The 27,720-nt window shown below is 38.7% G+C and overlaps 1 protein-coding gene across 5 annotated transcripts in view; it reads left to right on the plus strand.

The window, feature by feature from the left end:
- The window catches only part of SPATS2L (spermatogenesis associated serine rich 2 like), a 183,891-nt gene that overhangs the window by 115,765 nt on the left and 40,406 nt on the right, over nt 1-27,720 (plus strand). For all 5 annotated transcript variants that reach the window (XM_052655200.1, XM_052655203.1, XM_052655202.1 and 2 more), the window contains 3 exons: nt 1,081-1,189; nt 5,923-5,972; nt 8,488-8,734. In XM_052655200.1, coding sequence (XP_052511160.1) covers nt 1,081-1,189; nt 5,923-5,972; nt 8,488-8,734 — 406 coding nt within the window. The remainder of the gene's footprint in view (nt 1-1,080; nt 1,190-5,922; nt 5,973-8,487; nt 8,735-27,720) is intronic.

The raw sequence follows: 27,720 nt of genomic DNA on the forward strand, positions 1-27,720 counted from the left end.
CATGATTTATGGCATGTATTGCAACATGTACATAGATATTTATTTGTGTGATCATTTGATCAGTATGTGCATACTGATATGTCCCCTCTAGTCAGTAAGTTGCAAGAAGTTTGGTGCCTTGTCACAAGGTAGGCTTTCAAAAAATAATCCCTGAAAACAAGTAAGGATTGTGTAGTGCTTTTGTGATCATCAATGTGAATGCCACTCACCTTGGCACCATACAGTATTCTCACATTTGTCAGTAGTGGCTGCAGTAATCCCCTTGATAGAAAGCAGAGAGAGCCAGGTTTTGCTACAGTGGATAAAGTATCCTGTAGTAATTGCAAGTTCTGTGAGCTAAAGGTCAATGAATTCTATTAGGCAAGAAGAAAATGTGCAAAAGTTGACTAAGAAATATCTATAGGTCATTAAAAATTGAATATTAGCTTAACCTATTGAAATCCTTAGCTCTCATGTATGTACTTACACTGGTTTAAATGTTTGATTTTTCAGAAGTGTGTTGGGGAACCTTTTCTGTATTATGGCTAAGATTGCCATTTCAAAAACACAATGCCCTACATTTTTATATCTCTATAAACATTAATGGAGTTTCACAACATACTTTCGTGAACTGCAATGTGACTATCTCCACTGTGGAGATAAGAGAAGCTCAGGCATGGAGCTATTTCTGTAAATTTTCCAAAGATAGGCCCTGAGCTCATGGAAAAGAGAGCCAGAGACAGAGGACTATCTGTGTGCTCACTGAAACGCACGTTGTGTGCATCTGGAGTCCTGGGCATGGGCTGCGGGGGAGGGGAGTAGGTTGCAAAACCAGAGTTGGCTCTTCAGGCTTGCTGCTCCAGTCCTAACAGGGAAATCTTTGTAGAAATGTGTATTCAAATAAAGAGGGTATCAAGGTGATTACCAGGATTAGCTTTTATGGGTCCAAAATGCCTTGAGTATGCTTGATGGCAAGAAGATAGATTAGTCAGCTTTTTAAGGCCTTTAGAACAGTTTTTTTCTTTTTTTTCTATCCAGTGAGAGATTCATGGATGAAAAACATTCACAATGTTTGCCTTTCTCTTTTCCTCTCCTTTCCAGATCTATGCAGTTCGATCAGTTGTTCCCAACAAAAGCAATAATGAAATAGTCCTGGTGCTGCAGCAGTTTGATTTTAATGTAGATAAAGCAGTGCAGGCCTTTGTGGATGGTGAGTATACATGTCCTGTGAACCTGTAGATGTTAGAACTAAATATTCCATATATTCTGTGTTTTCTTCTTTGAGTGAATTGAATACCAATTATTTACTAATACTTTATTTTTTATAAAAATATGCTAGGTTTTAAAAACACGTCTACATACATTGGTGCTTGCCAGGGTCCTGGAGGTGGTGAGGGATGGGGACTTAGGTTTAATGGGGATAGAGTTTCAGTTTAGGAAAGGAAAAACTCAGGAGACAGCTGATGGCGAGAGTTGCACAACCATGTGAATGTACTCAGTGCCCCTGAACTGTACAGTTAAATATAGTTAAGACAGTGTGTTTCAGGGGCTTTCCGGGTAGCTCAGCTGCTAAAGAATCCACCTTCAGTGCAGGAGACCCCAGTTTGATTCCTGGGTCGGGAAGATCCCCTGGAGAAGGGATAGGCTACCAACTCCGGTATTCTTGGGCTTCCCTAGTGGCTCAATGGGTAAAGAATCCACCTGCAATGTGGGAGACCTGGGTTTGATCCCTGGGCTGGAAAGATCCCCTGGAGGAGGGCATGGCAACCCACATCAGTGTTCTTGCCTGGAGAATCCCATGAACAGAGGAACCTGGTGGGCTAGAGACCAGAGGTTCGCAAAGAGTTGGACATGGCTGAGCAACTAAGCTCACAGTATGTTTTATATTATGTGAATTTTACCACAGAAAACAGCATTTTAAAAAACACATCTATGTATTAAGAGCAGGATTTGGAAGTTCTTTTTTCCTCATTGGGAAAAAACAGAAGACAGACTATAGATAGTTTGCAAAGGATACCTGTTCTAATGCTACTAATTCCACTGTCGACCAGTCTGTCCAGTCTGTTATTAAACAATGTCGTTTATTTGATGATGTCCTTGTTTATGGAGGATAATGAACTTCATTCCTGATCTGAAAAACCTTCTCAACTCTTCAACCAGCATAGTTCTACTTGGCCTTACGATTGGAATCCTTGAACTTGATGTTTAAGTAGTCTGAGGGGACTGATTTAGTCTTTAATATCCTTAGTTTATCATTTTGAAATTTCCTAATTAGTCAGAATATTAGTTCATCTTATCCACCTCTAGAACGTTTTTGCTGTCTAAAAAAATTTGATTTTTTGAACAGCCCATTTCCAGTGATGTTACAGAATCTAAATTCTCAGGAATGTAGTTATTTTATAAATGTATAACCTACTGTTTTACATTTCCTATAAACTATGGGAAATTCTTCTCTCCTAGACAAATTAAACAAATTTCATTTATGAACAAATATCTTAAACCTGTTCTTTGATATCATATATCTTCTGTCCTAGCATTAGTTTCTGTTTTGTTAATATGGACTAACTAAACATAATCTGACCGAAAGTTCAGGGAATACCTTTCAGCATATTCCTCCTTTTATACTAGTTTTGTTTTCTGTTAAACTTACTCAATTTCCTGGAAATAGAACAATCTTCCTAAGTTTCTACATATATTATAATTGCATTTCAGGCGAGGTCTTGGAACCAGATAGCACACTCACGTTCTGATATCTGCAGTCAGAGTTTAGAGTGCTAATTGAATTAAAAATGATTATCATTCAAAATTGGAGAAGGAAATGGCAACCCGCTCCAATACTCTTGCCTGGAAAATCCCTTGGACAGAGGAGCCTGGTAGGCCACAGTCCATAGGGTCACAAAGAGTCAGACACAACTGAGTGACTAACACACACGCACACATCATTCAAAATGGGACTTCCCAGCTGGCGCTAGTGGTGAAGAACCTGCCTGCCAAGGCAGGAGATGCAAGAGACCAGGGTTTGATCCCTGGGTCAGGAAGATCCCATGGAAGAGGGCAACTCACTCCAGTATTCTTGCTTGGAGAATCCCACGGACATGGGAGCCTGGTGGGCCACAGTCCATGGGGTCGCAAAGAGTCAGACATGACTAAAGTGACTTAGCACACGTGGTTCAAAATAGACCTGCAAGCAGCCCCACAGTGCATAACTTTTCTGACTGTCCTTCCTGCTTCATGTATGAACAAATATGGAATCTTTATTCGTAAGAAACAAATCCAGAGAATGGGATGCTAATCCAGCTTTGCAACATTGGGTACAGTTTGTCTCACGAAAGACATTGAGAGGCGCACAGCCTGGCGCAGATAAACTCTTTTCAGTTTCACTTGCCAGTGTCGCTCACCTGGAAAAAAGCTTTAGGAAAGGAAACAGGTTACTATCCCCATGCCTCCCCACCCTCAGCTGGAGTGAGGCCCCCACATTCTCCATCCTGAAAATTTTTATTATAAAGTGACCCTGATGAGATGCCCAGATGCTCAGTAACTGATGGACTGTCATCAAATCCAGCTGTATTTAAATATAGCACCATGCTTGTCCTTCTTGAAATTTTCACCTTGTCAAGATTAAGGTCTCAGTTTAAAAAACTCATCGATTGCTGAGATATCATTTTGGATGGGAGTCAATAGGAAAACTTGTTTAAAGATCACTGAAAATCAGAAATAATCACTAGGAATCACTTATGAGGCACACTAAAAGCACACTTTCTGAGTGGCTTAAAAAGCTCCAAACAGGACTTCCCTGGTGGCTCACTGGTCAAGAATCCTGCTGCCAGTGCAGGAGACACGGATTCGATCCCTGATCCAGGCAGATCCCACATGCCCTGGAGCAACTATGCCCCCGTGCCACCACTATTGAGCCTGTACCCTAGAGCCGGGGAACCGGCACGACCGAGCCCGAGCCCACGTGCTGCAACTGCTGCAGTCCTGGAGCCCTGGAACCCGTGCTCTGCAGCAAGAGAAGCCACTGCAAGAAGCCTGCACACCACACCTGGAGAGTAGCCCCCACTGGCTGCAACCAGAGAAAAGTCCCTGAGGCAACGAAGACCCAGTACAGCCGAAAATAAATAAACTAATTAAATTATGTCTATAAAAAAACCTCCAAGCAGTTTTAGTATAATTAAAGTTTAATAGTAACAGTTTCAAAATTGTCTGTAAACACAGGTTCTTCAGAATTACCCTCTAAAAGCTCATGGTCCAAATTGCAAATAGAATTTATGTCCAAATATAAAAATTAGAAGAATAATTGAATATTGCAGTTGAAAGTAGTAAACAACTCACCCCCTTTCTCTGATTTAAAAGAACCGTCTTCAACATTTTTTAAATTTAATTTTTATCCGGAATTCTGAAGTTGAGCTCTAAGTAAAAACTACCCTAATAATTCTTAGCCACGGGTGTGACTTAGGAAGTAACCTAGTGAAAGTGACTTCCTAAAGTTCTTCGAAAGGAAAATACTATGAAACATTAATTCTCTGGGCAAATTAGAAAAAGATCAGCCTAGTTAATAAAAAGTCTGAATTATAGCTTACTTTTAAATGCAGTGTTACTATTTCAAGTACATGTAACACAAAAAGCCTTCAAGGGGCATTGAATTGGAAACTCTGAATGGATAGGAATAATTAGTCTTTTTAAACATTAGTCAAAGCAATATGGCCTTCTGCTTATCTAACAGTGACAGTAGACTCAATAATTGGGGCCCTACTAATTTGAAATTTGTTATAAAGACTAGCCTGAAGTTTATCTTTGTTTAGCCAACACACTCATTGTAGAGAACTATTAGTATAATGAAATGGTATAAAAATGCTTAAAATTGTTGAAAGAATACATTTAAGAGCTACTCTTTAGAAATACCTATTTAACTAAGAACAACTGGTCTGCTCATTACCAATAACTTGTTGAAATTACCCCCAGCAGTTTGGAGTGAGTGTGTGAGTGCATGCTAAGTCGCTTCAGTCGTGTCTAACTCTTTGTGACGCTATGGACTGTAGCCCACCAGGCTCCTCTGTCTGTGGGATTCTCCAGGCAAAAATACTGGAGTAGGTTGCCATGCCCTCCTCCAGGAGATCTCCCTGACGCAGTGATTGACCCCAAGTCTCTAACATCTGCGTTAGCAGGTGGGTTCTTTAGCACTAGCACCTTGGAGTGAGTGAAGAAACTTAGATTACATGAAGATGCTTAACTGTAGCTGACCGCTGGTTAAGCATTTCTTTTAAAATATTTTTTAATTTAATCAAGTTAGACTTTTCCTCTGCATCTGGGCAATGCCACATATGCACGTGAAGAGTATTTCAGAACCTGGGACTCAACTTGTTGTTTAATGAGCTTCTTTTGTTTCAAAGTGGAACCTTGCAAAAATTACGTCCTGTCCTTATCCACAGTGACATGAGCAAAACTAACATCAAATCATCTGTCCTTCTTGTCACCCTGCAGGTTGTGAACATAATGAGTAGAGGCAGAAAATGAGCAGAAATAGCCAAACAAAAAGTTAGGATTCACATGGTTAATAATATTCAAAATCCCATGTTTGGCCTAGAAGATTATAGGTATTTTGATTCATATATAAAACAGAACAATTTTAATTCTACCTATGGCAATGAAGCTGTCAGAAAATTCTCAAGATATATTTCATTTTCTCTAAGACAACATAATGATAAAACAAAGTAAGCTTCATGTAGTGGGGCTTAATACTTTGATAAAACCAAGATCATGCAGTGAATTAAATGAAAATCTGGAAATAAAAAATGAAACTGGCATTTTTATTAAGGTAGGATGTATCAAAACAAATGAAAAAGCCAGGGAAAAAAATCGCTACCAGGATGGAAAGACAGAGATGAATTTTGTGTGGTGTTTTATTATGTGAATACATGTTGAAGATTCTTTGTCTTTGTCTAGGCAGTGCAATTCAAGTTCTAAAAGAATGGAATATGACAGGAAAAAAGAAGGTAAGATTGATATGGATTGTAAATTAGTAACATCTTCCATCAGAATCTTCGTGATTGTTATCATTTTAACAAGGGTGCCAATTTTGTGCTTCTTTCAAATATGTTAATATGTATACCCAGGAAGCTTCCAGATTCATGACTTTCTTAAATTAAAAGCCACCCTCCCTACTAATGCCCTTGTTTTCTGTTCAAGTGTTTTTAACCACCAGGTGTGCTTTAGAAGTCCCAGAGTTTTTCTTTTTAAGTATTAAGGCAAGCCCAACCAGAGAATTCAAAGGATTCTAGATGTTAACTTGCCTGAACGTATCCCACAGCACAAAGGAAAACATTAAGGAGCTTTTTAAAGATACTTGAAAAGCTCTAAATATATTTTCACATGTTTTTCCAGCCGAGAGAATCTGTCCAGGGCTGCCCCCAGAAACATTTTTCCTGAGTTCTAATAAGCTAGATTTTTAATAAAGGACGTACTCTAAAGCCATAGTAAGTAAGGGACCTGTTTTCCTTTCTTTCGAACCCTGGCAGACTGACTGCTCCTTGTGAGCAGAGGGGAGATTTTAAGCTGCCCCATTCAAGTTATTTTTCTTTCTTGTCTAGTCACACCGTTCCGACCTCTGGGCACACGTGTGGTGTGCTGTACACATACTGGCCTTCCTGGTCTTGTGAGCGTTTCTGGGTACTCACTGGCTCCTTGGAGGTGCAACTTCTTGTTCTAGGCCTGTCATCTGTTTCATTACTTTGACAAAAAGTCTGCTTCTCTTTCCCAAGTAACTTCCCCAAGGGGAATCCCAGTATATACTCTTCCCACTGAGGGAGGATCACTGGCCTGAGGAATAGGTTTTGACAAATGCACGCATGAAAGCAGTATTACTTTCATAAATTCCCAAGATTACTGAAATTACTGGAATGATCCTTTCCTCCTTTTTCTCCTCCTCGCTTCATGGAGAACTGGGAGAATTACGAGGTTTTTTGTTCAACATTTGTATGCCACCATCTTTGACAGTGTCTGCTTATCTTTAATCATAGCTTCCCAGACTTCTGTATGAAATGAAGATGGTTTGCAAGTGATTGAAAGGCAGTATTTATACTTACATGGAGAAATCTGAGATGTGTGGATTGGGTTTTAAATTTCTCTGATGTGGAAAAAAAAAAGAGCAGACGGCAGCTGCAGACCCAACTCATTACCAAACCTTCTTAGAGGTTAAATGGGAAGATGGTCTCCCCAGCCTAGGAGACTCAGGGCTCCTGTGGCAATGGTGCCTCTGGGCCTTCCCTTCACCCAGTCATTGCACTTCTCTCCCCTGGAGGAGCCCTTACGGAGAGCCATGCTTGCGGTTTCAAAGGAAAAGAAAGGGAATGGGGAGGAGAATCAAGAGAAAATTGTTTCTTCTTATTTCTTTTCAAACATGTTGCAGAACAAAGCCAGGCTGATGTTTAGCTGGTGGGACACTGATGCCACAGGCAGGCCAGGGTCTGTCCTGACAGGTCCCTTGTCTGTTCTCATTGGCTGAGGCCTGTACCAAGGTCTAAAAAATTTCAGTTACCTAAAATTCGGGGTAGGGACTTTCCTGGTGGTTCAGTGATGATAATTCCACCCTTTCACTGCAAGGGGCATAGGTTCGATCCCTCTTCGGGGAACTAAGATCCTACATACTGCAAGATGTGGCCAATAAATACATTAATTAAATTACTAAAAGACATAAATAAAAAATGAAATAAAATGCATAGTTGTGTTATTCTGAGCTAAATGTAAGAAAAGTCTTACGGTGCTGTTGAGCTAGCAGCCAAGTATTCCAGGGGCACAGAATTCAGGTGGGCCCACGTTGGTTTGGCAATGCTTTGTAGTAGTTCTCCACTCCAGCTTGAATGTTCATGGGGATGATCCTGGGACTTCCTGGACAGTGTGGCAGCAATCCAGGGGTGGCCTGGTTGGGGGGTGCCTTTTCAAAGACCCAACCTGGACTTTGGGGATTTGACTCCACTTCCTCATTCTGCAAGGAGGTGCCAGCCTCTTCTGTTCTCACCCTCCCCTCAGGTTTCCTTCCTCCCCAGAGGAGCAGAACCTCAGGGTCCTCCCTGCCCTCCTCCCACCCTCATGGTCTCTATTAGAAATGAGAACTCTTCTCCCATAGCACAGTAGCTGAATTCAAGTTCCTACAGGGTTGTAATCACCAGAGTTTTTACTCTATGACCATTCAGATATGTAGGCCCTCAATTTGCTCAAATGATATGTCAGCTATTTTAAGCCATTTCCTGCTGTTTTTTGCTTATAAAGGAAACTTTGTTTTCTATGTTTATGAGGTAAAAGTTTATACAACTCATTGTTGGAAAGAAGCTATTTATAGTAACTTGGGCAGTTAATAAAGACATCAGTGTTTTCACCCATTTTATTTGAAGAGTCAGAAAAAAAAAAAAGCAAAAGGATAACATATCTTATTTTGCTTTCTCGGATTCACATTCTATTTCAAGGTGCTTGTGAGCTGCATAATATTCATTTCTCATTTGTTTCTCATTCTAGAACAATAAGAGAAAACGAAGCAAGTCCAAGCAGCATCAAGGCAACAAAGATGCTAAAGACAAGGCAGAGAGGCCCGAGGCAGGGCCCGTGCAGCCACCACCACCCCAGATACAGAATGGCCACATCAACGGCTGTGAGAAGGACAGCTCATCCACCGATTCCGCCAGTGAAAAACCAGCCCTTCCCCCTCGTGAGAAAAAGATCTCAATACTCGAGGAGCCTTCAAAGGCACTCCGTGGGGTCACAGGTCAGTTATTCTTAAGTAAAGTTGCTTAGGAAGACATAGAAGAAAAGGATGGCAGGGGACCCCCTGGGACCATCACTGCTACGGTTGTTGGTGGTGAAAGGAAAAGATTGTCCTGCAACATTGTGCATAGATTCAAACGGTCTTTAGGCGGGATGGTAGGGGCCAGGAGGAAAGTCACAGGCCCAGAGAAGACATGTCCAATCCAGCCCTGCAAAAGTCAGAGGATTGTTTTAATCTAAAAAATATAGTTCTAGTCTCTGTTGGAATCATCAGGAAAATAGAAATTCCAGCTTAAAGAAATTTTTCTTTCTAAAGGCACTTTGGCTAAGAAAAGGGAGGGATAATTGGTGACCAAAGGAAATGTTATTAAAGGGTAGACCAAATTATTTTATCTCCTGGTATTTTATATCGTGCAATAGAATATAATCTTCCAGGCTGTTAGAATCTGGAATATTCTTTATTTGTGCTACAGCTATATAGTCATCACTCAATGAAAGGCTGCTTCTTAATCAACTGTATGACCTTAAGGGCATCATTTCATCTCTAGTGTCCCATTTCCTTTCTGTAAAATATGGGAACTGTACAGGATTCTACTAGATCTGTGATCTTCAATACTGTTTGGCCCAAAGCTCCATTTTTATGTCAAGTCCTAAAGTAAAATTCATAGATAGTATAAATCTACCTAGAAACAGAACATCAATAATATAAAAATATAAGAAGTTCAAGAATAGCTAAAATAGAAGGCTTAATCAAATGGTCAGATGTTCATACCATACACTTATCATGAATCGCTTTACACTTACAGGAAGGGAGACAGTAGTCAACTGGATAACATGAATACTGTTTCTTTATATTCAACATGTGAAGTAAAAACTAAATAAGTATATTTTAATGTAGACGTGGGGTCACTGGGAAAGCAGCTGCTACAAATGCAGACTGAAAATTGCTAATTATCCACTCAAATACTGTGACTGCCCTTGTGGTTGGCCATGGAATTTTCCAAATGGTGAAAAACTCTTGGTAAAGTTATAAACACCAGAGAGTACAGTTTTCTCTTAATGTATATAGTAGTTGAACCCTGGAAATCCAAGTAAATCTTGTAAATCCATAGGAAAACTGTACAAAAAATACTTTGAGTTTATATGTCACGTGTCTGGGAAGACATGAGAAAGTTCAGGTCACTGGGCAGTTCTTCGTTGTGTGGGATTCCTGTGATTGTGAGTCATCTAGCATCCTGCCCCCAACACCCACCCATACAAAATTACTTAGATAAATTTTAAAAGTTTTTCAAAACATCTCCTGAAATAAACCAAAGATGAATAAAACAGGGGCTTAAAAAGCAGAGACATCACTTTTCAGACAAAGATTCGTATAGTCAAAGCTATGGTTTTTCCAGTAGTCATGTATGAGTGGGACCATTGAACCATAAAGAAGGCTGAGTGCCAAAGAATTGATGATTTCGAACTGCAGTGTTGGAGAAGACTTTGAGAGTGCCTTGGACTGCAGGGAGATCAAATCGGCCAATTCTAAGGGAAATTAATCCTGAATATTTATTGGAAAGACTGATGCTGAAGCTGAAGCTCCAGTACTTTGGCCACCTGATGCAAAGAGCTGACTAAAATTGGAAAAGACCCTGAAAGATTGAGGACGGGAGGAGAAGGGGGTGACAGAGGATGAGATGGTTAGATGGCATCACTGATTCAATGGACATAAGTTTGAGCAAACTCTGGGAGATAGTGAAGGACAGAGAAGCCTGGCATGCTGCAATCCTTGGGGGTCACAAAAAGTCGGACATGACTTAGCAACTGAACAACAACCTACGGGGAGAGTTTAGTCAAGCAGAAGAGACAGGTGCAAACAGAAAATCACATGATAACCTGTTCTAAATCAGGGATTACCATGAGGAAGCATGAAATAACTGACACTGTGTAACACATTAAGAAGTTTTCTAATTGCTCACAAAGCTCTACTTTTCTTCCATCAACATTACCTAACAACACTATTAATAGTGCCATAATTCAGAAAATCCTTACTACACAATGATATCTTATAACAAACAACAAAAATAACCTATTTCTCTTTAGAATCTGGATGTTCCAGTCATCTTTTAATTCAGCTTTTCCTCTGCCTACAATTTTGAGAATGTTTTGATTTATGGTCAGGGCAAGAGAAAGAAATTAAATAATCGAATGGCACATTCCCAACTTTGCCTGTGATTGCTTTCACACGAATTACTTTCAAAATCTAATTACTCAGGTTGCTGTTGTGATACCAATCATACATTAAAAGCCCAGCACATATATTTGTTCATTTACTTATAATTTATACCTTCTTCCTAAAACAATTTCAGTAACTCTATCAAGTATATGACATTAGAGCAAATGCAATATTGAAGCGCTTCACTTCACAGTGGAGAGCTGCCTTGAAAGTTAAATACCCAGCAGATGAGTTCTCTGTACAAGGGGGCTTTTGTGAACCCTGTCATGAAACTGTTGGCAAAGAAGACTTTATTGCACAAAGAACCATCCCAAGATCCCTCAGCTTTGTAAGTTTAGCATGAAGTCATTAAGGTATATCAGTATTATTTGTTAATAATTAATAAAACAAATATATTATCATGTAAATCTTTCTGTTAAAGAATAAATGACGACAGTGGAAGGTTATCAGAAGTTTTTGCAAAAGGAAGGGAATTCTTCTGGTTGACCATTAACTTCACCAACAGCTTGTGATCATAAATTTCAAAATGAGTTTATAGCTAGTTAAGTTTCTTTGCAAAGATAATGAAGATTAATCAGGAGGTTGATGCCAAAACTATCAAATGACTTCTGAAGTGCTTTGTTCAATTTTTCAGAAATCCTGAGATCTCTGCTAAATATTTTACAGATGAGTGTCGGATCTTGCATATTACTGCACCCCATTTTGAGTAGACCTTTGAAACTGGGCAGGATGGGAAAGATCCCTTAATCCCCTCACTTTATAGCTGAGTAGACCAAGGCCCCGGGGTCGAAAAGCTGAGAAGATCTATGCCCCAGGGGTAACTCTGTCTGGTTAGCAAAAGCCTGACTCAAATCCATGCAATTTTATGCATGCATTAGAGAGTTATTACTAAAACCACAGGCTCCATAACTCCTGAAAGATGTATATAATTGAAAAATTAGGGAAAAGTAATCATAACAAAACCAGATAATTATATTCTGTACTTGAGTGAGTTCAAAGTATGAGCCTTAAAGAAATCTCCAGTCTGCTGGTGGCGGAACATTTATCAAGCTTTCCAGTGATGAAACTGGCTCAGGGAAGCTTGCCCTGAATGCCCAGTTGGGCAGCAGGCTGTGAACATGTGGAAAGCGTGTTTTATCTTTTATAACACCTTGACATTCAAGATCTCTCTTTCTAAAGGTTTTAAAAAGGATCATTTGCTGGTAGGGGAAAAGTTAGCCTTAAGATATGTGCAGGTGGTTCCGGGGTGTTAGTGTGACTTCCCACATGAAAAATAACCACCAAAGGCATCATCATTTCAGGCTGTAAATATAGTACTGTCGAGTGGGACAATGCTGCAAGTCAGCGTATAGCTCTGAAGTTGGGGAGTTTGATTTAAACTTAGTACAAAATTACTTTTTTAAGCCTTGGAGTAGTTTTTTCTGTATTTCAGAATTTTTAATAACCACTCAAATTAGATCTTTTACATAATGCAATCAAGATTATCTGCATCTAAGTACAAAGTCAGACAAGGAGTAGATCAAGATTTATTTTCACGGAAGTAATGCCAAGGGTCACTTTTATTTCTAAGGCTCTATCTAAATGGTTAAAGTGCATTATGACCTTAGGTTTCATTTTTCCCAGATGTGGCTCCTACTCTATTTTCCCTAAGGGTCAGATTGCTGAAATGTTATCACCATGCTTATCACCGCATGGGCTAGAATAGGAATTCAGATTCCTCTGCTGTCCTTTTCCCCCTGGACACAATTCCCATCCAATAGGAAAGAAGCAGGATTGTGGGCTACCAATTGGCTCCATTGAGATAAGCTTGGGGGCCGGGCTTTCCTTGTCTTCAGCTCCCCTTCCCAGCAAGCTTCCTTTATTTCCTCTCCTCTTGTAAAGCATCTTGGGAAGCCAGCTCTTCCCTTACCTGTTACTAGTTTCTAACAGAAGGCCCCATGCTGTGTTCACTGACCTCCACGGTCTGGGCTTCTGCCCTGTGTGGGAGAACAGGGGCAGCCTCATCGTTTTACCTTTGCCAGGCAGATTCTGCATGTGGCTTGCCTCTGGGACAGAACCGCTTTCTTATTCTCTAGGTGAACTGAAGCAAATGTGAGAGAAAGGGTCCTGTTATTTTAGAATGTTGGCTGCCTGTCCCTCATTTGTGCTTCATATAAAAAAGAAGAAAACAACAACAGACTATTTTACAATATTTTTGTGGTGTGGGGTTCCCTATAAGATTTCCAAGCAGATTTTTTAATCCTGTTGTTGGCCCTAGCTCCAAGATTATCTCCTCTGCTTTTCTAAACCCTATATTGGACCAGAGGATTAGAAAAGATCAACAAGAAGAAAGCAGCTTGCTGAAAACTTTAATAGAAAAGCCAAATGTGTGTATTCCAGGATTTCAGCCGTTCCAGCTCTCAGATGGAAGCAACATAATATCGTTGCTTAAGAAGCAGGGCTTTAGCATTAAACATGTTTGGACTCAGATCTTGGCCTCGTCACTTACTAGTGGTGTGACCCCTTCCGTGTCTCACCTGCAAAATATTCTGCAATTGTGATGAGGAGTAAATGAGATAAATAAAGTGATTAGCACAGTATTTGACACAGAGTAAACCCTGAAGTCATTTCTTTATCTATATAGGAAATATTTTAAGCATCTAACATGTGCCAGAGATTCTTCTAGATGAAGTAAACAAAATAAAAAAGTTTTTGCCTTCCTGGAGTTTATGTTCTTTTGTGGGAATGGGGAGAAGAGAAGCACAGTAAACCAGAATACACCAAAATGTTTATGAGAAAGTGTTAGTCGCTTAGTGGTATCCAACTCTTTGTGACCCCATGGACTGCAACCTACCAGGCTCCTCTGTCCATGGAATTCTCCAGGCAAGGATGCTGGAGTGGGTTACTATTTCCTTCTCCAGAGGATCTTCTGACCCAGGGATCATGCCTAGGTCTCCCGCATTGCTAGCTGATTCTTTACCATCTGAGCCGCCAGGGAAGTTTAAATGTTTATAGATTATAGTAAATGTTGTGAAGGCAGCAAGTAGGAGAGAGGCTGGGGCAGGAGGAGGGGTGTGTGGCAACTTCAGATAAGGCCCTGCGTGAATGGGTGAAGGAAGAGGGTATGTGGATGCTGAGGGAGCCCCCGTTCACGTTCCCTGACATCAGGCTATCTTGGTCTAAAAAGCCAATGTTTTATTTAAACCTTACTTAAGGATTATTTTAGCTAAAGCCCTTGTAGCATTGTAACCATTGGTTTTTAATTAAAGATATAGTGCTTTGTTAGGCTATATAGCTGACATTAAGTACAGTCATGTGAACAGGCATTTTGAAGCATATAGTTTAAAGCACATTTATCATTATTCTCACTCTTTTATTTTGGCATCTAACGCTTTAGTGTTAACTCCCATTTGTAGCTGTGTGTTGTTCAGTGTCAAACTCAGCTTCCAGCAGCACGGTGTCTGGATAGTTCAGGTAATGTTAGAGGCAGCCTTACATTGTGTTTTCCGTGTCTTAGACCTCTGCTTCCTTTCTCTGCGTGTGATAAAGCAGGAGACAGAAACAGACACAAGACGTAGTGACATAAGGACACGGGATATATAAAACCCCTCGGGCATTTTCCTGTCACCTGGAGAGAGTGGACTCCAGAGCCCTCTCCCTTCTCTTTCTCATTTGAAAACTACTTTTGCTGCATCTCTACAGCAAAAATTCAAACCATCTTCATCTCTGAATAGCTGATACCTTCCCAACTTCCCACTCAAACCTTGTTAGTTACAAGGTTTCAGTTATAAACCGAATTAATTAAATGGAATGCACTCCTTGCAAAGAGCAAAATGCCTTCCGTTAATTGTTTGGACTGCAAGGAGATCCAACCAGTCCATCCTAAAGGAAATCAGTCCTGAATATTCATCGGAAGGACTGATGCTCAAGCTGAAACTCCAAAACTTTGGCCACCTGATGCAAAGAACTGACTCATTTGAAAAGACCCTGATGCTGGGAAAGATCGAAGGCAGGAGGAGAAGGGGACAACAGAGGATGAGATGGTTGGATGGCATCACTAACTCAGTGGACATGAGTTTGGGTGAACTCCGGGAGTTGGTGATGGACAGGGAGGCCTGGCGTGCTACAGTCCATGGGGTCGCAAAGAGTCAGACAGGGCTGAGCAACTGAACTGAATTGAATTGAAACCTTTAAAGGTATTAGTGATATTTAAGACCTTGTAAAGACAATATAAATTAAAAGACTGGTTTCCAGTCAGAATGTTCCCAGCTTGATCTGAGCCAATCCAGTTTTACAGAATGGACTAAACCTATCTAAGTCTTTGTTCCAAAGTTATTGGCTCCTCTGAATTTCTGTTAATTGCCCTGTCACGTAGTGATAGAAGAATGATGTAAGATGCAAATTAAGGTATACAGTAATTGTAATGTGAAAAGAGTTGCCTTGGGGGTTTCATCACTATAACATCTTAAGAAAATTCTTTACTCACTGTCTCCATGTCTTTACCTCTCTCTCACTTATCAATTTTTTAAGATCCCATCACTCCAAAGAAATTGCCCCCACTGAGTTTACCATTGGCCTCCATGTATTGAATCTAGCAGACATTTTCCCAATCCTTAAGTTACCTTTTCCTTGCAGGACTATTGACCACTCTTTTTCCTCAACCATCATGGTATCTATGACCTGATACTTTTCCTGATTTCTCCCCTCCATCTTCATTGCTTCTGTGTTTCCTTTGAGGGTTCTTCTCCTCTAACTGGCTGTTAATTGTTGAGGCTCATCACGGCTGGGTTAGTTCCAAGTCCTTTCTCACATAAAGCTCTCTGTTAGATCATCTCAGTCGTGCTGTAACTTTGGTTGTGTGTGCTGGCTCACAAACTCCTTACCCCAGTTGAGGCTACTCTCTGAACTTAGACTCCTACTTGATATTTTCACTTTGATATTTCAAAGCACTCTAACATCATGCTCAAAACAAACTCCTGATCTCCCTTCCCAGTCTTAGCCTTTTGATCTTAGTGTACCATCCATCCATCCTGAAGCAAGACAGAAATCTAGGCATCAGTCAAGACATCTTCCTCTCCCCTGATACTCAATTGATCACCAAGTCCTATTGGTTTTCTTTTTCAAATATTCCTGGCATCCATCCATTTCTCACTATCTTGATCTCTACATTCCCATCCAAACCATCTTCTCTTGTCTCTGCTGCTATAGTAATCCACTCCTTAATCACCTGGCATTCATTCTGTTCCCCTCTAAATCATTCTCTATCCTGTAATCTCTTCAGATAACACATATTTGGACTCTTAAAGATAAAGACCAAAAGTCTTACTCTGGCCTATAAGTGAAAGTGAAGTCGCTCAGTCGTGTCTGGCTCTTTGCAATCCCATGGACTGTAGTCTATCAGGCTTCTCTGTCCATGGGATTTTCCAGGCAAGAGTACTGGAGTGAGTTGCCATTTCCTGCATATTCTGGCCCTTGTGTCCCATTCCAGCCTCATGATCTGGTGTGTTGATTCTTGCTCTTTGCTTCAGCCATACTGGTCTCCTCTTAGTCCCACATAGGGGCTGTGTACATCAGTCAGGTTTAAGTCAGGAGACAGAAGCCACACTGGTTATTTGAATAGGTGGAATGTAATAGCAAGAACTGCTAACTAAAACAGTAGGAGGTGGCTAACTACTAATTGGTAAGTGAGGACTCTCAGGCGTCTAGGCTTGTCAAGAGAACAGTTACTGTTTCCAAGAAGGCTGGACAATAAAGGAAGTAGGACTGGGAGATTCTCCTGGTCTAAAACTAGATTCTGGCCTCATCAAATACAGTGTGTGGCTACCAGATGTTTGTTGTTGTTCGGTCGCTCAGTCATGTCTGACTCTTTGCAGCCCCATGGACTGCAGCACGCCAGGCTTCCCTGTCCTTCACTGTCTCCCGGAATTTGCTCAGACTCACGCCCATTGAGTTGGTGATGCCATCCAACCATCTCACCCTCTGTCATCCCCTTCTCCTCCTGCCCTCCATCTTTCCTAGCATCAGGGTCTTTTCCAATGAGTTGGCTCTTTCCATCCGGTGGCCAAAGTTCTGAAGCTCCAGCTGCAGAATCAGTCCTTCCAGTAAATAGTCATGACTACCAGAGGAACATGCTCGCAGCCTTGTGGTGACAAAAGATCTTGGCATAAGGCCTGGGCCGAGCTGTCCTATAGAAGAAGCCTACCATTTCCGGAGAGTGTAGATGGACTGGAACTGCTCAAAGCCCTTGCCACCGGGGGAGGTCAGGGAACGTGGCATGAGCATGCATCTGGAACTCCTCTGCATGGCTTCTGGCTCCTGTAGGGAATAATAATAATGATGAGGGACCAAAACCAGGAGTGTATTTCTGCCCTCATCACCTTGCAGGGGACTCTTTGTTGCCCTCTACTAACAAAGGTAACAATCTACCAATTGGCAAAAGAAAATTGTTTACAGGGTGCACTGCTAGTTATCACAAAGTAGGGCAAACAAGGGTAGATGTAGAGTCAAGAGATAATAATTTGATAACGGCTTCAAACACTGTCTGCCTGGAATGCAGCTTTCTTCCCTCCTCATCTGATTAGTTTTTTATGTGGTTTCAGGTGAGCTTAGTTGTCTCTTCTGTGGAGAATTCATTCTTGATATCCCTAAGTCACATACATGCCAAGTGTGGATCCCAGGGCTGTGCACTTTTGTTTCCATAAAACTTACCAGAGTTGCAATTCTGCATGTGTTTGTGTGGTGGTGTGGTTTATGTGTCTTCCTTTGAGGCTGCAAGTTCTATGAGATGGAACCCACAGATGTCTTTTACCACTGTTGTGTTTTTGGTGTCTGGAACAACAACTGGACATAATAAGCACTCAAGCCTTTTTCATGATTTGTACTGAGTTATTAATATAAATAAATGGATATGTAAAGGTTAATTTGGGGCCTCTCTGGTGGCTCAGATGGTGGAGACTCTGTCTGCACTGCGGGAGACTTGGGTTCAATCCCTGGGTGGGAAAGATCTCCTGGAGGAGGGCATGGCAACCCACTCCGGTATTCTTGCCTGAATTTAAAATGTTTGAGTTCCGATGCTGCTTTTAAAAGATAATTGTGGATTTTGTATTTCCAGTTTTAAAAGACATTTATATTAATTGAAGAGATGTGGAAAATACCGTAAGGTTTAGGGGGGGAAAAGCCTACCTCCTAGAAACAACCACTGTTAAATTTCATTTCAGAATGTTTTAGATTTATACATATATAGGGGTCATTTTTACAAATGTAATGTAGTGTGTGAACTTTTGTATCTTGCTTTTTACTTAACATGACATTATAAACGTTACTTCATATCATTTTGTTCTTTAAAAACATGACCTTAATAGCTGTGCTGTGTTTTTATGAACTTGCCATTTATTTTAATTATTTCCGAACTGTTGTCCATATACATTGTTTCCCCTTGCTATTATAAGCAATGCTGTAATGAACATTTTTTGTATATAAATCTTTATGAACAATCTTTTTCTTGACATACTTTCTTAGAAGTGGAATTATTGAGTTCAAAGGGTATGAATATTTTTAAAATTCTTAATATGTTGCTGTCCAAAAAGATTGCACTAATCTCATTGTTTTATTTAGAAAATTGATTAGTAAGAAAATGGAGCATTTTGCCATGTTTAATTTCCATTTGCATTTCTTCTTTTGTGAATATTTAAGAATACTAAGATCAGTGGTCAAAAATCTACCAATTACTTTATTATTGGTTATCAGAAAACACTATTGTATTCACACAAGTACTTTTAAGAGAATAGTAATGCTTTAAGTAACACAGACATTAGGAATTTTAGGCATTATTTTATAATAGCAAAATTATATTTTATCAAAGTTTTTTTCTTGATAGAACCACTTATAATACTAAGTTAATCATGAGATGATGTGATTTACTGAAATTACATTTGTATGGGAGACTATGAAGTCATCTTAACTCAGTGCGTTAAAATAATTATTTTAGAACTACTCTATAATAAATATATCCTTTAATATTTATTTTATTTTTTTAACTGTGCTGGGTCTTAGTTGCAGCATGTTGGATCTAGTTTCCCCACTAAGGATTGAACCCATGTTTCCTGCAGTGGAAGCAAGGAGTCTCAGTCACTGGACCATCAGGGAAGTTCCCTAATACATCCTTTAAATTTAGACTTGAATTCTGTGTATACTTCCTTCAGTCTACCTTTAAGTACAAAAGGCTTTCACCAAAAAGCTAAAGAGACAAGGGAGTTTTCAGAGACTTTCAAATCTGAACACATAGTTGTACATGTATTATGAAAATCTTTGGATCTAAGTTTATGTATTTCTCCCCAAAAGAAGATTTGTTTTCTTTGATACTGTTAATAGAAAACAACCAACTCTGTTCATGTTTTACTCTGTAAAATAAATCAAGGACAAGTCAAATATGTAAGTAGACACTAAGATTTAGTAACTGGAAAATGGATAGTTCTCAGTATTGACAAGAGTTAAGTGTAAGTACAATTACATGCACTACAGTTGAGTGTCAGTGGGTCTAAGTGACTAGAAAATAATTTGGCAAAGCATATCAATAATTTTTTAAGAAAAATAAAGGCAAGAATTTATGTCTTCTTCATCACAAACCCTACTAAATTATAGTAAAGGAATTTTTAAATATGGAAATGCACAATGATGAAGGAAAGGGAAAAGACAGCCCCAGTTTCTAGAGGAAGAAAAGCAGATGGGAGAGGACTGATGAAGCAGAATGTGGGAAGTTGCAGCGTAGACTTCAGAGGGAGGGAGCTTTGGCAGGAAGGATGCTGACTGCCTGGCAGAAAATGGGGAAACGCTAGATCTAGAGTTGGCTTTTAGGATGGGGGACAAGCCTAGAAAGAGAGGCATAGAGCAGGGTAATTAAATAAAGATATTTTAAGGAACAGTCCACTATTCCCTTACCTACTTCCATTCCAGTTTGTTTTATAAGATGTCTAACATTTGCCTTCAAGGTGAAAAGGGAGGGGTGGGAGCAGGGAGAGCAGAAAGTGATAGGCTAGTATTTTAATGACCGTTAGAATAAAATCCAAAATTCTTCACAAGAAAATAACAAAACCCAGTGTTTCTCAAAGTGTCATCCACAATATTCACTATCCAGTTTAAAGTATTACTATATTACTAGACATTGCAAGAAGAAAATGTGACCTTTAGTGAAGAGAAAGATTAGTCATTAGAAGCAGACCCATAGACAACCCAGATGTTGAGATCCGCATAGACAACCCAGATGTTGAAATCTGCAGACAAGGATTATCAATATGTTTTAAAATTTTGCCCAAAAAAGTGGACTTAATAGATGACGGGAGGAGAATTTCAGGAGAGATGGAAAGAATGAAATGACAACCCTGGAACTAATAAGTACGGTATTTGAAGTTTTTGGAAGTCATCAGATGCAACTTGGACAGCAATTTGGCAGCAATTTGGACAATAAAGACTAAAGGATCCGTGAACTTGAAGACAGGTCAAAAGAAATGATCCAAACTGAAGAAAAGAGAAAACAAAATGGTAACAAAAGAAGCAGAGCCTCAGTGACTCCAGGGACAATATCAAGCATTCTCATAGATATGTAATTGGAATCTCAGAAGAAAAAAGGAGAGAATGGAGAAACAGGGGGACATATGAAGAAACGATGCCCACAGTTTTTCCAAACTTAACATAAAACCACAACGCACGTATCCAAAAAGCTCATCAAAATCCAAGCAGAATAAATGATAGAAAATCACACCAAAGCCTGTCACACTCAAACTGCTGAAAGTCAGAAATGAAGATAAAATTTTAAATCAGTCAAAGGATAAAACACACATAACAAACAGGAGACAACAAGAAGAGTAAAGGTTAACTTCTCATCAGAAATGATATGGGCCAGGAAACTCCAGAATGAAATCTATAAAGTAATAGGAATAACTGCCAATACAGAATTATACATATATATCTCTAGAGAAAACATCCTTCAAAAAGGAAGATAAAGTCAAGATATTTTAAGATAAACAAAAATGGAAACAATTTTTCACCAACAGAGTTGCACTACAAAATAAGCTAAAGGATATTCTTTAGGTTGAAAGTAAATGATACTAGATTGAAATTTGAATCTGCTGGAAGAAATGAAAAACACTGAAAATGGTAAATATATGGATAGAAAGAAAAATGTTTATTTTTCCCTCTGTTTTTTTGAAAATCAATTGGCTGCTTAAAGCAAAAATAATAACAATGTATTCTGAGGTTCACAACAAACACAGAGGTAAAATATATGGCTATAAGTATACAGTTGATAGAAGTGGGTATGTGTAATTATTTATTTATTATTGTATGATTGTTACATTATACATGAGGCAGTATAATATTGATTCAAAGGACACTGTGATAAATTAATGATGAAGGAAATGGCAACCCACTCCAGTATTCTTGCCTGGAGAATCCCATGGATGAAGGATCCTGGTGGGCTACAGTCCACAGGGTCACAAAGAGTCGGACACGACTGAGTGACTTCACTTTCACTTTCACTATAATCATTGGAACAACCTCTAAAAGCAAAGAATGAAGAGGTATCACAAAACAGATAAGACTAACAATTTCTTGAAAACCATTTCACCTAAAAGAAGTAAGGAAAAAAATCAAAGAAACAAAGAATAAACACAACTCAAAATGGTAAACATAACCCAGTAATACCAATAATTATATTAAATGGAGATGGAGAAAAGACTCTAATTAAACAGCAGAGATTGACAGACTGGATAGCAAGACCAGTAGCAAGACCCGATCATATGCTGATTAAAGAAATGCACTTTACACATGAAGGCAGAGACAGACCAAATTCACAATAGTTATGGGTTTTATCACCATTTTATTAGTAACTGATAGAGCAAGTATATTAAAAATCTTTCAGAATTTTTGAATAGTGTTGTCAACCAACTTGACCTAATTGACATTTGTAGAACACTACACCTGACAACTTGAAGGACACATGACATTTTCACCAAAATTGACCAGTTGCTAGACCATAAAATAAGTTTCAAAAAAATTTAAGTATTAAAATCTTTAGATTATGTTCTTCGACCAAAAATAAAAGTAAAATAACATTTAATAGCACTAAGATATCTAGAAAATTTCCAAAAATTTAGAAATTAATCAACCTTCTAAATAATTCATTGATGGGATATTTCCTGGCAGTCCAGTGGTTGGGTCTCTGTGCTTTTACTGTTGAGGACCTGGGTTCAATCCCTGGTTAGGGAACTAAGATCCTGCAAGCCATGCAGCACAACCAAAATAAATACACAAAAATAAATACTCTATTGATCAAAGGAAAAAAATTCACAAGAGATACTAGAAAATAATTTGAACTGCACCATAATGAAAATACAGTAACCCAGTTACCACTATCGGTAATGAAATCGATTCTGATCCCTCATTTATTTATTTAAAGACTAGCAACAGGATATTATAACAGAATTTTATGCCAAAAGGGAAGTGAACAAATTTCTTTAAAAATATGAGTCACTAAAATGCACATGAGAAGAAATGGAAAATAGAAATAGCTCTAAATCCATCAAAGCAATTGGTAATTAAAATTCCAGGCTGAGGTGGCTTCACCAGTGAACTCTTAATTTAAGAAAAAATAATAACAGTCTTAAACAAATCTTTATTTCCTGAAATAGTTTAGAAATAGAAGGAAGTCAGCACTTTTCAACTCATTTAATGAGGCCAGCATAGCCTTATCAAAACCTGACAAAAATTATTACAGGAAAAATCCCAGGACCACATTGCTCATAAATAAAAGAGCAAAATCCTCAACAAAATATTAGCAAACCAAAATAAGGACAATATATTAAAAAGTTAATACACTATAACCAAAGTAGTTTTTTTCAGGAATGCAGCATTGGTTTAACATTTTAAAAGCAACCAATGTTGTAACAAAATCAAAGAAAATAACAGCATGATCATCTTAAATCACTTGATAAAATAAAAACTCCCAGTAGATAAGAAAAATTACTGATAAGCATATGAAAATTATACTGTATAGCCAATATAATACTTGATAATAAAATATTGAATGTAGTTTTCCTAAAATCAAGAACAATGCAAGAGTAATTGTTCTACATTGTCCTAGAATTCCTAGGCAGCCTAATAAGGCAAGGAAAGATTGGAAAGACAGAGATTACACTTCATTTACAGATATCATTATGGCCTATTAGAAAATTACAAGAAAGCTACAAAACAAAAAACTGATAAGGAAATTAGCAAGGTGTTTTAAGTACAAGTTCAATATATAAAAGCTAAATTATATTTCTGTATTCTAGCAACCAGCAATTGGGAAATGAAGTTTTAAAAAATTACTATATATACAATGACATTTTGCATGTCATCTAAAATTTTTGTTCAGTCATCAAGTCATGACCGACTCTTTTCCACCCCATGGACTGCAGCACTCCAGTCTTCACCATCCTGTCCTTCACCATCTCCCAGAGTTTGCCCAAGTTCATGTCCATTGAGTTGGTGAGGCCATCCAACCATCTCATCCTCTGTTGCCCTCTTCTTCTGCCTTCAGTCATTTCCAGCATCAGGGTCTTTTCCAATGAGTTGGCAGTTCACATCAGGTGGACAAAGTATTGGTGCTTCAGCTTCAGCATCAGTCGTTGCAAAGAGTATTCAGGGTTGATGTCCTAGGAATAAAAACTAAAGATGCACAAGACACTGAAAGCCATAAAATGATGCAACAAATAAAAGAAAACCTAAAGAAATGGGGAGATATATAATGTCCAGTACTCAATAGATGCAATATCACTAAGATACCAGTTATCTCCGAATTGATTTATACACTGAATGCAAATGCAGTTAATATCCCATCAGATTTTTTTTAGAAGAAATATACAAGTTCATTGTTAAATTTATATTGACATGCAAAGGACCTAAGACCTTGAGGCAATCTTGGAAAAGAGTAAAATTGAAGGACATTCATTATTTAATATTAAGACTCATTATATAGTAATTAGTAAATGAGATAGTGTGGTATCAGGGTGAGGAGAAACAATTAGATCTGTGGAATAGAATAGAGTTCAGCAGTAGAACACACAGATACAGTCAACAAATTTTCAACTGAGGTGCCAAAATAGTTTAGTGGAGAAAGGTCAACTCAGATTTATCATGCTGGAGTCTTATATTCTTTTTTCGCATTTTACATACTAGTTGTTAAGGGCAGAAAGACTATGTCCCATTTAACTCCTGTGAATTAGCCAGGGCTAGCACACGATGGTCATTCTATACAGGCCTGTTGAGTTAAATTGGATCAGAAATCAGATCCATACTCAGAAAGCTATATAACATCTATGTTGGGATTTGATAAGTAATTTTAATAAGAGGAAGCCTCAGGTAATAGATTCAAAAACACATAAGCTTCTAGGAGCAAATTTTTAGACACATGGACAAGGATTAAATTCAAATATCTTTATTGAAATCTGGGCAGATTGGGTGTTTCCAAAGATAACTTTTCTTTCCAAGAAGTAGCTCCTTTGGTTCAAGTATTTGATGAATATTGGATAAAGACATAGCCAGAGACTCATATCAAACTAGGCTCCCTATAATTGGAAAGGCCCCAGGCATGCAAAGTACGAAAGTAATACTGATTCATTCATTCACCCATCCATTCAGTATTCATCATGTACCCACAAGGCACCAAGCATATAATGATGAACAAGACATACATCACTGTCTCCACTTTTCTCATGTAGAAATTGAAGAGGATATTTTAAGGTTTCACTAAAATCAATACTCTTAGTCTAGAATATAAATTTGTAATGACTACAGATTGTAGGCCAACAAATCTCATGCTTCTTTTGGTTTGTATTAGGGCTCTTCAATAGAAAAATAGTATGAGCTGTACATGTAATTTTAAATTGTCTAATAGACACATTTAAAAAGTAAAACTAAACAGGTGAATTAAATTGAGTAATATATTCTATCTAAATTATATTGACAATCATATTGACATGTGATAATATTTTTTATTGAGCAAAGGAATATTTTTAATTCTCCTTTTTTTTGTACTAAGTCTTCACATTTCAGTGTGTGATTTACACTTAGAGCCAACTCAATTCAGACAAGCCATGTTTCAAGTGTTCAGTAGCCTCATGTGGCTAGTGGCTACCTTATTGAAGAGTGATATGACTCAGCTCCAAGTCAGCTATAGTCTATTGAAGATTGCAAGTGGAGGGACTTCCCTGGTGGACCTGTGGTTCAGAATCTGCCTTCCACTGTAAGGAACACAGGTTCGATCCCTGGTCAGGGAATTAAGATCCCACATGCCATGGGGCAACTAAGCCCTTGCACCACAACTACAGAGCCCATGTGCCACGACTAAAATTCGGTGCAGCCAAAAATAAATAAACAAAATTTCTAATTAAAATGATAAAGTTTACGAGTAGATTTCAGAAAGGTGGAAAACGGATGGTATTTCTAGCTCATAATGTTAGAGGAAAATCACTGTACCCAGGAAAGGACTCTTTATTCTATTGCTAGAAATATCAGCACCTGTGGTCAGAATGAACTAATTCTGTTATAGTCAATAGTTCTCTAACCCTCCACCAATTTACCAGTTTTCATCTGAAAGAATCCTAGCGTTTTACTGTATTTGGAGACAGATTGTATCACCAGCGTGCAAATATACCCAAGTAGTCTTTGAGAACTCAGATCTTTCCAGCATTCAATGACCCCACCGTTGAGACAGCTTTCAGGTCCTAAAAAAATACTACTACCCACATTTCTCAATAAATATTTGTTGGATGAATGATGAAATGAACCAGTAGCCCTCATATCAGTTCTCTGATACACAAAATATATTCAGCTCTAGGTTAATAATCCCAAACTTATTTGCATGCTGGTCTTCCATTTAAAATGCTTTTGCATTCAACAGAATAATTTCTTTCTTCTGTTCTAAGGTCATTATTTCCACTAGACTATAATGGAAATCCCCTTTATTTTCAAGAATAACAGTAATTTACTACACTATGCACAATGAACTGTATTTTAGAGTCTTAGTTTATTGAATTTCATCAAGCCTGAACCTCAACTGTGATTTAGAGAGAGTTGGAACCAGCCTATACTTACTCACTTTTAACAAAACATTTATACAGTCATCAAAAAATTAGTTTTTCATCTTTCACAGTAGAGTTTCTCCTGGTGAGGGTACTACCCAGGTACCATCCAACTCCACCCCAACCGAAACACCTGGAAGCTGAATCCTGGATCCACTTCTGAATCGAAATTTCTGCAGGTGGTGTCAGGGAATTTGCATTTGCAATTAGTACTAGGGGAAAAGTTAAGCACACTAAAGTTTGACAACCACTGCCCCTGCAGTGAAGTTCCAAACTTTAGTAAAACTAAAGATAAAATTGTATACTATCATTTAAATCTGTTTTATTACTGGAGGAAATGATGTTTTTGGGCTGAACATTCCACTGTGTGCTATAATTTCCTTTTAAGTAAATTTTAAGAGACACTCAATATTCAGCCTATAAAACGTAGGCTGTGCCTTTTTGATATATAGGTAATAAATGATGGATTCAGCTAAAATCAGATTTACCCATCATAAATGGGCAAACGTCTAAAGCCAAACTGACTAGGACCAAATTCTATTCTTTTGTACTTTCCAAATGTATTTTCTATAATGCTTGTGACAGTGTCAGGAAAGGTATTCTTTGTTTCTTTCTTTTTTTTTTTTTTTTCTGTGAAATCGTTTTAAGAGTACTTTAATTCAGTCACAATCCTACAGATAGCTATTGAGCTAGACACAAGTACTAGAGCTTCAGAAACGAATCAGATTTTGTATCCGCCTTTAAGGGCATCTTAGCCTCTGCAGGGAAGGAGCAGACATGAAAACTTTGTGTTGAATTTAATGCACCAGGTTACACCAGGAAGTAGAGAGAGGTGAGGCAGAGGCCGGGCTTCATAGCGATGATGTTGTGCTCTGTTTGGGTATGAGCCATAGTTGGCCAGAGAAATGGACTCATTCATACAAGGTAATCCAGACATCAGGAAGGTCAGAAGTGCCAAACCTACACTCTTTCCATTACACCCAACTTTCTCCAAGAACCTGACCTGCAAAAGCAGGCTGGCTTCCCTTTTTCTCATACCCAGAGCTCTCTCTGGTTGTCAGTAAGATGTTAAGTGTGATACATTTCCTTTTCAGGCCACTGAGGTGCCATTTAATCCACTCCAGCAGTAACTAAATAGGAACCTACCTTTAAAAGATGCCGAAAGCAACGTGCTGCTAATTTATTGCCACATCTGTTAAAGCTCCAGAGGGAATCTGACTCTCTAGATTTAAAATATAGTTGAGTTATTGTGATGATGTTTCCTGATTTAATCCTTTCATAAATTAGATGAAATGATCATAGGACCTGTTGTCACTTCATTCTTGCCCTAGCTTCTCTTCTGCCTTCATTAATTCTGAATAAAATACCAAAAGACATTGATGTAGCACTTGGAGATGGGAGGGCTATGTTTTTATAGCCTCAATTTGAAATCGCACTTAAAGACATCTAAGCCTTTACTGAATAGTGGGGGAACTGTTCATGCATATAAGGCTCCTAAGGACCTTCCTGGGTAGTTATGGGTGAGGAAACTAAGACTCAGAGATAAGTGGCTTGCCTGGGGTCACTCTGTAAGTAATTACTAGAGTCAAAACACCCACTGAGGTTTTCTAACTCCAAGAACAAGGCTCTTTCTAGTCTAGCCTTTCATCTTCTGGGGAATCTATTAAAACAGTT

Source organism: Budorcas taxicolor, chromosome 2 (assembly GCF_023091745.1).
Source record: "Budorcas taxicolor isolate Tak-1 chromosome 2, Takin1.1, whole genome shotgun sequence".
NCBI classification, from domain to species: domain Eukaryota; kingdom Metazoa; phylum Chordata; class Mammalia; order Artiodactyla; family Bovidae; genus Budorcas; species Budorcas taxicolor.